Source organism: Cebus imitator, unplaced genomic scaffold, assembly GCF_001604975.1.
Source record: "Cebus imitator isolate Cc_AM_T3 unplaced genomic scaffold, Cebus_imitator-1.0 Scaffold318, whole genome shotgun sequence".
NCBI lineage: Eukaryota > Metazoa > Chordata > Mammalia > Primates > Cebidae > Cebus > Cebus imitator.
The window spans coordinates 2,460,516-2,472,420 of record NW_016107633.1 but is presented as its reverse complement, the minus strand read 5'-3'; the positions used below and the strand labels follow the sequence as shown (position 1 = coordinate 2,472,420).

General features: G+C 51.1%; 1 protein-coding gene across 6 annotated transcripts in view; it reads right to left on the bottom strand.

The window, feature by feature from the left end:
- The window catches only part of ANKRD27 (ankyrin repeat domain 27), a 72,597-nt gene that overhangs the window by 23,293 nt on the left and 37,399 nt on the right, over positions 1-11,905 (bottom strand). For all 6 annotated transcript variants that reach the window (XM_017504260.2, XM_017504261.2, XM_017504263.2 and 3 more), the window contains 5 exons: positions 6,627-6,719; positions 3,709-3,836; positions 3,071-3,153; positions 1,767-1,882; positions 946-1,038 (listed from right to left, as the gene is read on the bottom strand). In XM_017504260.2, coding sequence (XP_017359749.1) covers positions 946-1,038; positions 1,767-1,882; positions 3,071-3,153; positions 3,709-3,836; positions 6,627-6,719 — 513 coding nt within the window. The remainder of the gene's footprint in view (positions 1-945; positions 1,039-1,766; positions 1,883-3,070; positions 3,154-3,708; positions 3,837-6,626; positions 6,720-11,905) is intronic.

The following is an 11,905-nucleotide window of genomic DNA, read 5'->3' as shown; positions in this document are numbered from 1 at the left end:
AAAAAAATTTTTATTTTTTCTAATTTTAAAAAATAAAGACCGGGTGCAGTGGCTCACTCCTATAATCCCAGCACTTTGGGAGGCTGAGGTGGGCAGATCACTTGAGGCCAGGAGTTCTAGACCAGCCTGGCCAACTGGTCTAGAACTTTATTTTATACTAAAAATATAAAAATTAGCTGGGCTTGGTTGCACACGCCTATAATCCCAAGTACTCAGAGGCTGAGGTGGGAGAATCGCTTGAACCCGGGAGGCGGAGGTTACAGTGAGCCAAGAGCGCGTCACTGCACTCCAGCCTGGGTGACACAGTGAGACCCTGTCTCAAACATAAAGAAATAATAAAAACAGAAAATGTAAAAATTGAATATGTGCACAAGGAAGAACCAGACGGTGGCAAGGACAAATGAGGACGATTTTACCTCCGGATAAGATAATGAGCAACTAGTTTTAACTTTCTGTTACTTCAATACGGCATCTGTGGTAGATTAAACATTATTATTATTATTATTATTTTTTGAGATGGAGTCTCGCTCTGTTATTCAGGCTGGAGTGCAGTGGCGCAATCTTGGCTCACTGCAACCTCCGCCTCCCGGATTCAAGCGATTCTTGTGCCTCAGCCTCCCGAGTAGCTGGGGTGACAGGCGCCCACCACCACACCCAGCTAATTTTTGTGTTTGTAGTTGAGACAGGGTTTCACCATGTTGGTCAAGCTGGTTTTGAACTCCTGACCTCAGGTGATCTGCCCGCCTCAGCCTCCCAAAGTGCTGGGATTACAGGCATGAGCCACCACGCCCGGCCTAACATTCTTTCAAGTTAAAAAAATTCACACACCCAATGTTCCAATAATTATTGACACAAAATAGGTTAGACTAATGAGACATCTCGACTTCTCTACGAGTGGGAAAGAGTGAGCGCACCCCCCCCCCGGGAACAGCAAGGGCCACTCACGTCCTCGTGGCCGTAGGTGCAGGCCAGGTGGAGCGGCGTGTTCCCGTTGTTGTCCTGCACTTCCGCGCTGGCCTTGTAGTGCAGCAGCAGCAGCTGCAGAGACAAAGGAAGGCGATGAGCAGGGCCCAGCCCCCTCCCCGGGAGGCCCAGCCTCCAGTCTTAGCACGGGGAGGTCGTTTGTTCCTGTCTTCAATCTTACTTATGCTACTATTCAAACTATACCAACACCCATCCTTCCTGACAGAGTTTAGAGACTGAAGAAAAAAGTCTAAAGCCCTACACTTTCTTCCCCCAGGTGATTAGGAAGTTTTTCTTTTTAGAGAGAGGGTCACGTTCTGTCACCCAGGCTGACGTGCAGTGGCACGATCACTGCTCATTACAGCCTCAAACTGCTAGGATCTAACGAACCTCCCGCCTCAGCCTCTCAAGTTGCTGGGACTACAGGTGCGCACCACCATGTCCAGATAATTTAAAATTTTTTTTTTCTTTGTAGAGGCAGGGTCTCCCTAGGTTGCCCAGGCTGGTCTTGAACTCCTGGGCTCAACCCATCTTCCTGCTTTGACCTCCCAAAGCGCTGGGATTACAGGCGTTGAGCCACCACGTCTGGCCAGGAAGTTTCAAATCTAAACCTAACAATCTTGTCCAGGAGACCCAGAAAGGTGGGATCAGTCCCTGGATTCCCTCATGACTGCCGCAGCAGAGCTGGTGTGGGACGAGGGAGGCACAGTACCAGGAGACGGGGGCGCAGCGTAGCCAGCACCACTGTACCATCACCACGCAGGACCAGGCCCACAGCCCGCCGCAAAGGCACCACTGCTCACCGTCACGCTCTGGTAGCCCTTCTGACAGGCCAGGTGGAGCGGAGTGGCCCCGTGGTAGTCTGTGGCATTCACCACAGCACCCTTGGAAACCAGGAGGTCGATGAGAGATGCCTGCCCTACAGAGGAGAAGGATGTCACGATGGCGAGGGCAGGCGCAGAGGCCTTGCACACCTTAATTATAAAACCATACACTACTGCACCCTGCTCGTCCTGGGCATGAAACACACGATAGATACCTTTTCTGCTAGAGAGGAACTACGGCTAATATCAAATAAGGCTCTGCAGACTCTGGACACACAGGGTGGCCCTTGGAGGGGACCCAGCCAAAGTCCACCTCTCAGCAATAGAAAATAATCGAAAAGAGTCTTAGACAGCCACAGATTCCATGACTCATCGTTCATAAGATGGAGTATTATGCAGCCATTAAAAATACTGCCAAGGAAATACATTCTTGCATCGTGCTAAGGGAAAAACTGCACACAACAGAACACTATGAGCCCTAGAGCACTACACACTTTATGCACCCACACATCCACACAGCATGCAGAAACCCCAGACACTCATCAGTCACAGTGATCTCTGGGAGACAGGGAAGGCCGGGGACTCTGGAGGACCTTACACTTTCTATCCTGAATGTGCACTTTATTTATTTTTATTTTATTTTAGACAGAGTCTTGCTCAGTTGCCCAGGCTGGAATGCAGTGGCGCAATCTCAGCTCACTGCAACTTCCGCCTCCTGGGTTCACGCAATTCTCCTGCCTCAGCCTCCCAAGTAGCTGGGATTACAGGCATGCACCACCATGCCCGGCCAATTTTTATATTTTTAGTAGACACAGGATTTCTCCATGTTGGTCAGGATGGTCTCGAACTCTCGACCTCAGGTGATCCACCCGCCTCCGCTTCCCAAAGTGCTGGCATTATAGGCATGAGCCACCGTGCCGGGGCAATAAAATAATTTCTTAAAGGCAAGGCCAGAAGAACTGCAAGCAGACGATTCTGAGACCATTCTCATAGCTCAGATTCAAGCCTTTCCTTTCTGCGTCCCCAGCCCAGGGCAGTGTTAGGGAGTGTCTCCATGCCATGGGAACCACGCAGGGGGCTCACCCAGCGCAGGAGGCAGCACGCTGGCCATCAAGGCCTCCGGAGCATTTGCCCCTCTTCTCCTTCCAGCCCTTGGAGGGTGGACCCACGATGTGGCCCCAACTGCCAACCCCCTGCCCATCAGCCAGGCCTCTCTGCTGGGTCACCCTGGGCACCATCCCTTTGCTGTGACAGCCCTTAGGGGCCAGCCCAGGACCACATACCACAGAGAGCAGCCACATGGAGAGGGGTGTGCCCCCTGTCATCTCTGGAGAATGGAGTGACAACTGAGGGATCGTTCAGCCTCCTAAAATACAGAAAGACACAGAAAACAACACGTGGGAATGGTGCTGCCGCGCCTCTCCCTGCCCGGGTACATATGCAGGTACCATGGACAGAAGGCGGCTCCCAGGATCCCACCCAAGATTTGCATGTCCCGCACTGTCCCAGGGCTCCCCCAGCGTGACAACAGAGGTACCTGGCCCTGGAGTCTCTCCCCCACCAACCCTTTAGGCCTCAACACCCAGCAAAAGAGCCTGACAAAGATAACAGGAAACCGAAAATGTTACTGAAAAATTGACACGCCTCCCATCCTAAAACCCCCTTTCTGAGGCTGGGGCAGGCCCTACAACCAGCCTACCCTGGCAGCCAGCCCGCTGATGGGCAAGTGTTTTGACAACCTCTAACCCATCTGATTCTCCAAAGGGGCAGATGTTATCAACTCCACTCTACGGCACAGGCAGCTGGGGGGCAGGGCGCACAGCTCTTATCTGCAGTCACACGGCACACAGTGGAGAAGTTCCAGAGGGCCTCCTGTCTCCTGCTGCCTGGCACACAGAGCCCCCCCCCAGCACCCTCTTACCCAGAGACGAGTCTCTCGCAGTCGTCGCAGAAGCACAGAGGGTGACACATCTTTTGGACGGCATCTTTATCGTGGTCTTCTTGGCTCAGAAGTCTCTCCACTTCTTTCTGGTTACCTGATGCGATATGCTGAAAAGTGACATCCAAGACGCTATCCACGTGCAGGAGTTACTCGATTATTAGGGGTGGATTTTTTGAGTCCTTTTTTTCTTTTTTTTTTTTTTTGAGACAGTCTAGCTCTGTCGCCCAGGCTGGAGTGCAGTGGCACAATCTCAGCTGACTGCAACTTCCACCTCCCGAGTTCAAGCGATCCTCCTGCCTCAGCCTCCCAAGTAGCTGGGGCTACAGGTGCCCGCCACCATGCCCAGCTAATTTTTGTATTTTTAGTAGAGATGGGTTTTCGCCATGTTGGCCAGACTGGTCTCGAACTCCTGACCACAAGTAATCCACCCACCTCAGCCTCCCAAAGTGCTGGGATTACAGGCACGAGCCACCGCGCCTGGCCGAGAATCCTTTTAGAAACGCTCATCTATGTGTTGGTGGATGAAATCATTTGATCTCCCGCATGTCCTTCATAATCATCTTGGCGGTAGGGAAAGGGGATGGGGGAGATGAAACCACTGCGTAATGATGGCCTGCTGACTACTACACTCTATTTCTGGAAATGATAAAAGTCTTCCATAATCAAAAAAGCAATGTGCCTGGCGAGGTGGCTCACACCTGTAATCCCAACACTTTAAGAGGCAAAGGTAGTCCGATTATTTGAGGTCAGGAGCTCAAGACCAGCCTGGCCAATATGGTGAAACCCCGTCTCTACTAAAAATACACAAATTAGCTGGGTGTGGTAACAGATGCCTGTAATCCCAGCTACTTGGGAGGCTGACACAGGAGAATCACTTGAACCCAGGAGGTGGAGGTTACAGTGAGTTGAGCCAAGATCATGCCACTGACGCCACTGCAGTCCAGCCTGGGTGACAGAGTAAGACTCTGTGTCAGAAAAAAAAAAAAGTGACAAAATTCATAAAGCAATAGGAAAGGCAGGCAGACAACACATCTCTGAACATTAGTGTGGATGCCCCCTCACTAGAAAAAGCCTCAGTCCTGTTCCTCTTCTATTCTTTTTTCAGTGAATTATTACATGGTGATAAATAACAGAATTCATTGATCCATTCTTTTTTAGAAGGTCTTAATATGTTGCCCAGCTGGAATGCAGTGGCATGATCAGAGCTCACTGCAGCCTTGACCTCCGAGGCTCCAATGATCCTCCTGCCTCAGCCTCCCATATAGCTGGGACTACAGATGTACACCACCATGCCCAGCTTCATCTTGTATTTTTTTTAAATTTATTATTATTCTTACTTTTGCAATGGACTAGGGATCCCTTCATTCTAATAGAGCTTCAGCTTGCAAAGGAAAGAGAACAGCTGCAATGAGCAGGAGACTCCATCAACACGCAAACCTGCCTTCCTGGACGTGCTCCTTCCTGGGACCCACTCTGGCTCCAGGTCACCTGGCCCCCAGGTCCCCAGGGGGCTCTGCCCTCGCCCAGCCCTCACTGCCTGCCCTGTGGGCACCTGAGTGGCCTGCCAGGGTCTGAGCAGGGAGCTGCCCCCCGTGCCAGGTGACCAGAACACCAGGAAGTCAGACACAGCGTTCCCAACCCAGTGCACACACCCACAACCATCTGAGAGGGGCTCCTCCAGCCTGGGGAAGGCAACAGCTCTGCCAGGGCTGCCAGCAGAGGCACCGCTGAGCTGGCATGGAAGAACAAGTCGGATTTCAAGGAACTGAGAAATCGAAGGGCCCAGCACCCACACTTGTGCCACCCAGCACAGCAAAGCACAGCACGCCGGGGAGACGGGGAAACGTGCTGGGTCTCACCCTGCCACCCAGCTGGAGTGCAATGGCACAGTCACAGCTCACTGCAGCCTCCAACTCCTGGCCTCAAGTGATCCTTCCACCTCAGCCTCCTGAGCAGCTAGGACTCCAGGTGCCCGCCACTACGCCTGGCTAATTTTTGTATTTTTTTAATAGAGACAGTAGTCATTATGTTACCCAGGCTGGTCTCGGGCTTTTGGCCTCAAGTGATCCTCCCACTTCGGCCTCCCAAAGTGCTATGATTACAAATGTAAGCCACCCCACCCGGCCTTGATCCCAAATTAAAAACCTCAGCATTCCCACCGCCCACTTTGAGCACAAAATGGAACTTTAGGATTTATGCAGACCACCACCTGGATGGATTTTTTTTTCTTTTTTTGAGATGGAGTCTTTCTGTCACCCAGGCTGGAGTGCAATGGCACGATCTTGGCTCACTGCAACCTCCACCTTCTGGGTTAAAGTGATTCTCCTGCTTCAGCCTCCCAAGGAGTGAGATTACAGACATGCGCCACCACATCCAGCTCATTTTGTATTTTTGTTTGTTTGTTTGTTTTGAGACGGAGTTTCGCTCTTGTTACCCAGGCTGGAGTGCAATGGCGCGATCTCGGCTCACCGCAACCTCCGCCTCCTGGGTTCAGGCAATTCTCCTGCCTCAGCCTCCTGAGTAGCTGGGATTACAGGCACGCGCCACCACATCCAGCTCATTTTTGTAATTTAGGTAGAGACAGGGTTTCTGTTGTCCAGTATGGTCTCGATCTCTTGACCTCGTGATCCACCCGCCTCGGCCTCCCAAAGTGCTGGGATTACAGGCGTGAGCCACCGCGCCCGGCCATTTTGTATTTTTAGTAGAGACAGGGTTTCACCATGTTGGCGAGGCTGGTCTTGAACTCCTAACCTCAGGTGATCTGCCCGCTTTCCAAAGTGCTGAGACTACAGGCATGAGCCACCACACCCAGCCAACCCTGATGGATTTTATAGAGATGCCAAGAGATGCAGTGTTCCTCACCTACCTTTACCCACAGAGACATCTTGTTGTCTTACCTTAAACAGGCAGTCGGTGGGAGATGAAGCCATCTGAGACAGTAAGCTCATTCTCTGCTTAAGGAACAGCCTGTCACCAAATCCCTCAGACTCCTGCAGGAAAAAACCAAACACACGTTGGTGCAGATCCTTCAAAACACGCCACCCCAGCAACAGCCCGGGCTATCTCTTCCAGGGCAGCATCGGCTGCGCCTCTTGCATCTCACAGAGGACCTGTCACTGAGACAAAGGACAGGCTAACATCAGGCTGGGAGAACGGCTTCCGGGAAAGTGGAGACTCCGACAGTTGCTTCCCGGAGGGGACGGGGCCGCGTGTACGTGTGGAATGTGCCGTCTCCAGCGTGGAATGCAGCGCGCACACACCATCGTCCTCCAGATGGAAGCCCACATTGCCCTGGCCTCCCTCCCTCCTTAAGTCTCTGACCTAACGCCTGCACAGCCCAATTCCCTGCTGTCTTATCTGGGGTCTTTGGGCAGGAAAGCCATTTCACAAGCTAGTCTCTATTTCCCAGTGTATACCAGCAGGAAGAGAGAGGGGTCTTGCTTTTTGGACGTGCTTATTAAATGATATGGCCACGTGGCCAGGCACAGTGGCTCACACCTATAATCCCAGCACTTTGGGAGGCTGAGGCAAACGAATCACCTGAGGTCAGGAGTTCGATACAAGCCTGGCCAACATGGTGAAACCCTGTCTCTACTAAAAATACAAAGAATCAGCCAGGAATGGTAGTGCATGCCTATAGTCCCAGCTACTTGGGAGACTGAGGCAGGAGAATCACTTGAACCCAGGAGGCAGAGGTTGCAGTGAGCTGAGATCACGCCACTGCACTCTAGCCTGGGCAACAAAGTGAGACTCTGTCCCAATAATAAATAAACAGTTCAGGTGTGGTGGCTCATACCTGTAACCCCAGCACTTTGGGAGGCTGAAGCAGGCAGATCACCTGAGGCCGGGAATTTGAGACCAACCTGGCCAACAAGTCAAAACCCTATCTCTACAAAAACGCATGGTGGTGCATGCCTGTAGTTCCAGCTGCTCTGGAGGCTGAGGCATGAGAATTGCTTGAACCCAGGAGGCAGAGGTTGCAGAGAGCCAAGATTATGACAAAGCACTCCATTCTGGGTGACAGAGCAAGGCTCAGTCTCAAAAATAAATAAATAAAATGGCCATGAGGCCAAATCCAGAAGCCATGGGGGGTGGGAATTCATGACACAGACAGAGATTAACTACTCCTGCCTCTCTCTGGGTGTTTAATGATCCACCCCAATTAATAAGTTTAGATCTTCATATTGCTGGTAACGTCCACCTAGATACAAAAATCTCGGGCTGGGTGCAGTGGCTCACTCCTATAATCCCAGCAGTTTGGGAGGCTAAGGCAGGAGGATCACTTGAGCCCAGGAGTTTGACACCAGCTGGGCAACACAGCAAGACCCCACCTCTGCAAAAAAATAAAAAATTAGCCTAGTGTGGTCGTGCGTGCCTGTAGTCCCAGCTACATGGGAGACTGAGGTGGGAGGATCACCTGAGCCCAGTTGGAGGCTGCAGTGAACCATGATCATGCCACTGTACTACAGCCTGGGTGACAGCAACACCCTGTCTCAAAAAAAAAAAAAAAAAAAAAAAAAAAGGCAAGGGCCAGGCTCAGTGGCTCACGCCTGTAATCCTAGCACTTTGGGAGGCCGAGGTGGGTGGATGACTTGAGGTCAGGAGTTTGATACCAGTCTGGTCAACATGGTGAAACCCCCCTCTACTAAAAATACAAAAATTAGCCGGGCGTGGCGGCAGGTGCCTGTAATCCCAACTATTCGGGAGGCTGAGGCAGGAGAATCACTTGAACCCGGAAGACGGATGTTGCAGTGAGCCGAGATCCTGCCACTGCCCTCCAGCCTGGTCGACAGAGCAAGATTACATCACACACACACAAAAAAAGGCAAAACTCTATAGACACTTTTCATATTACTTTATGAAATAATTTCTAGCAAGATAGTTCAATGCACCCTTGAGCAACTGCAACCAAATTGTCTAATGACAAATTCACTGCCTGAAAAAGGGTCTTGGTGAGAAGTAACAGGAATTTTTTTCAGCCAGCGGCTGCCAGAAGTCCACCAAACCCTGACAAATTTGTGGAATAAGGCTGTCTCTTTACAGCCCTCTAAGTTTTGACTTGGAGGTCCACCTGAAGATAGAGCTGACATCACCTCTAGGGACAGTCCGTCCCTGGGGTCCTCTGCCAAGCAGGATCCTCCCAGCAGTCCCCCAGGAGGGTTAACTTGGCAAAGGAACACCAGCACCCGAGAGTTAGAGGCGCTTCTGCCCCCAGCTGCTGCGTGCTATATAAACCTCTAACAATCCGCTTTACACCGCAATTCACGGCTGAGCAGCTTAGGGTCAGCAAAACATCACACATTGTTATCCACGTAAATCCAGCACTCTTTCCCCAACTCTGGGTAACGATTTAGACAGCAGTGATGAAGAGAGGTAGGTCTCCCAAGACTGAATCTTCACGGAAGAATGAGCTATAAGAAGAGGGGGAGCATCAACAAATATTTACTAGAGAAAGGGGTTAACCCTATTTATGAGAAGCCCAGTAACACAAGGAAGACCAGAAGCATGCAAAGCTGCAGCCGAGAATGGTACAGGTTCTTTTCTAGCTTCTTCTATTTCTTTTTTCTTTTCTGAGACAGGGTCTTGCTCTGTCTCCCAAGCTGGACTGCAGTGGTGCAATCACAGCTCACTGTAGCCTTGAACTACAGGGCCCAAGTGATCCTTCCACTTTAGCTTCCGAAGTAGCTGGGACTAAAGGCGTGCGCCACCATGCATGACTAATTTTTTGTAGAGATGGGGTCTCGCTACATTGCCCAGGCTGGTCTTGAACTCCTGGTCTCAGGGGATCCTCATGCCTCAGCCTCCCAAAGTGCTGTGATTGCAGATGTGAGTGACCAGGCCCAACCCAGATTTTTTCAAAGATCTCTCTTTTTTTCCATTCACAAAGGTAACACTAGAGTCAGCCCAGTAATTTATTTTCAGAAAGCTGAAGTCTTCATTTATATACATGCTATGCTTAACGAACGCTGACTGGGTGTGGTGGCTGAGGCCTGTAATCCCAGCACTTTGGGAAGCTGAGATGGGAGGATCACTTTGAGTGCAGGAGTTGGAGGCTGCAGTGAGCCAGGATCATACCACTGCCCTCCACCCTGGGTGACAGGGCGAGATCCTGTCTCTAAGGAAAAAAAAATGTTTACAGTCATCTCAAGTATAATTACATCTTGCAGAGAAAATTTCTGTGAAACTACATTATATAAAATCAATAGTAAAATCTAACTTGATGTACTCACATTTAGTCCTTAATACTTTTCAGAAGCCTCTTCTGCTGTGAGGAGATACACTTGGGCTATTTCCCTAAGAAACACCATCAATACATAGCAATGACTCTCCACATTCCTAAATGGAAAGTCATTACTTAAACCAGTGAGTGGCTAAGACAGAGGCCATAATACAGACAGAATCACAACGCTCATGTCACAAATGACAAGGAAGCCATGACACCTGCTCTGTCAATTACAGGCCACTGTAAACACCAGCATCTCTCAATACCTGCAGGGCAGGCTTCGCAGCCAGTCATAGAGACAATGCACACCTGTCCTAAGGTTTCAGCAGAATCAACCACACTCCAAGTGGGAGGGCAGGACCACGGTCCGACACCCCGACAAGAGGGGTGCCTTGGGCTGTGACCCTCCCTTGACCATCCAAACATAACACTATCCCTAGGGGCATCCTTACACTCCAGATGCAGAGACAAACAGATGTGCCCAAGACATCTGTTTGAGCCCACAGAGGGACTGGACTCAGGCCAGGCGCAGTGGCTGGCGCCTGTAATCCAAGCACTTGGGGAGACTGAGGCAGGTGGATCACTTGAGGTCAGGGGTTTGAGACCAGCCTGGCCAACATGGCAAAATCCCGTATGTACAAAAATACAAAAATTAGGGCCAGGCGTGGTGGCTCACGCCTGTAATCCCAGCGCTTTGGGAGTCGGAGGTGGGCGGATCACCTGAGGTCAGAACTTAGAGACCAGCCTGACCAACACGGAGAAACTCCATCTCTACTAAAAATACAAAATTAGCCAGGTGTGGTGGTACATGCCTGTAATCCTAGCTACTTGGGAGGCTGAGGCAGGAGAATTGCTTGAACCTGGTAGGCAGAGGTTGCAATGGGCCAAGATCGCACCACTGCACTCTTGCCTGGAAAACAAGAGCAAAACTCCATGCCCAAAACAAAAACAAAACAAAAAAATTAGCAGGGCATAGTGGTGTGTGCCTGCAGTCTCAGCTATTTGGGAGACTGAGGCAGGAGAATCGCTTGAACCTGGGAGATGGAAATTGCAGTGAGCCGAGATCTCACCACTGCACTCCAGCCTGGGTGACACAGCGAGACTCACTCTCGAAAACAGGAAAAAAAGGACTGGCACCTGCACGAGAGAGGCAACCTCTCAAATACTACTCCCAATCTGCCTGCAGTATTTTCTGAAATAAAAGTTGTAAGAGGCGTGAGAAGCCGACGGATACTGTTAGGTCAGCCACCTCCTTACAGTCTGGCAAAGGCCTCCACGTGATGACCTTCCTGCCTCAGTGCCACAGAAAGTAAGAAAGCAGAAGAGAGCCACACCACGGGAGTAGCAAGGGGATGGGAGCATCTTCGAGAGGTGGACACCTCCCTCCAGAGACACCCTGGGCCCAGCAAGGAGCAGCAGACTGGTTCCTCTGCAGGGTGGGAAAGCTGGCAAGGAAGTGAACTCTCAGAGCAATCAAGGCGAAAGCAGCAGAGGGCAGGGCAGACAGCACTGCAGACATGGTGAGAGCAGCACAGCTCCCAGAGCCTCACGGAAAACAAATCAGACTCACAACTCTTACTCCCCAGCCACGGAAATGAACAGAAATTCTGATGCTGCACACGCATAGGCAGAGACACAAGGGCACACACAACCTACGTTTTTTTTTTCCTAATTTTTTTTTTTTTTTTGTAGAGCTGGAGTCTTACTATGTTGCCCACACTGGTCTCCAACTCCTGGCCTCGGGTGATCCTTGCACTGCTGCCCCTGTGACCCACCACCGTGACCTGGGAAAACCTTGCACTGCTGCACCTGTGACCCACCGCCGTGGCCGGGGAAGGCCTTGCACTGCTGTACCTGTGACCTACTGCCGTGGCTGGGGAAGGCCTTGCACTGCTGCACCTGTGACCCACCACTGTGACCTGGGAAAACCTTGCACTGCTGTACCTGTGACCC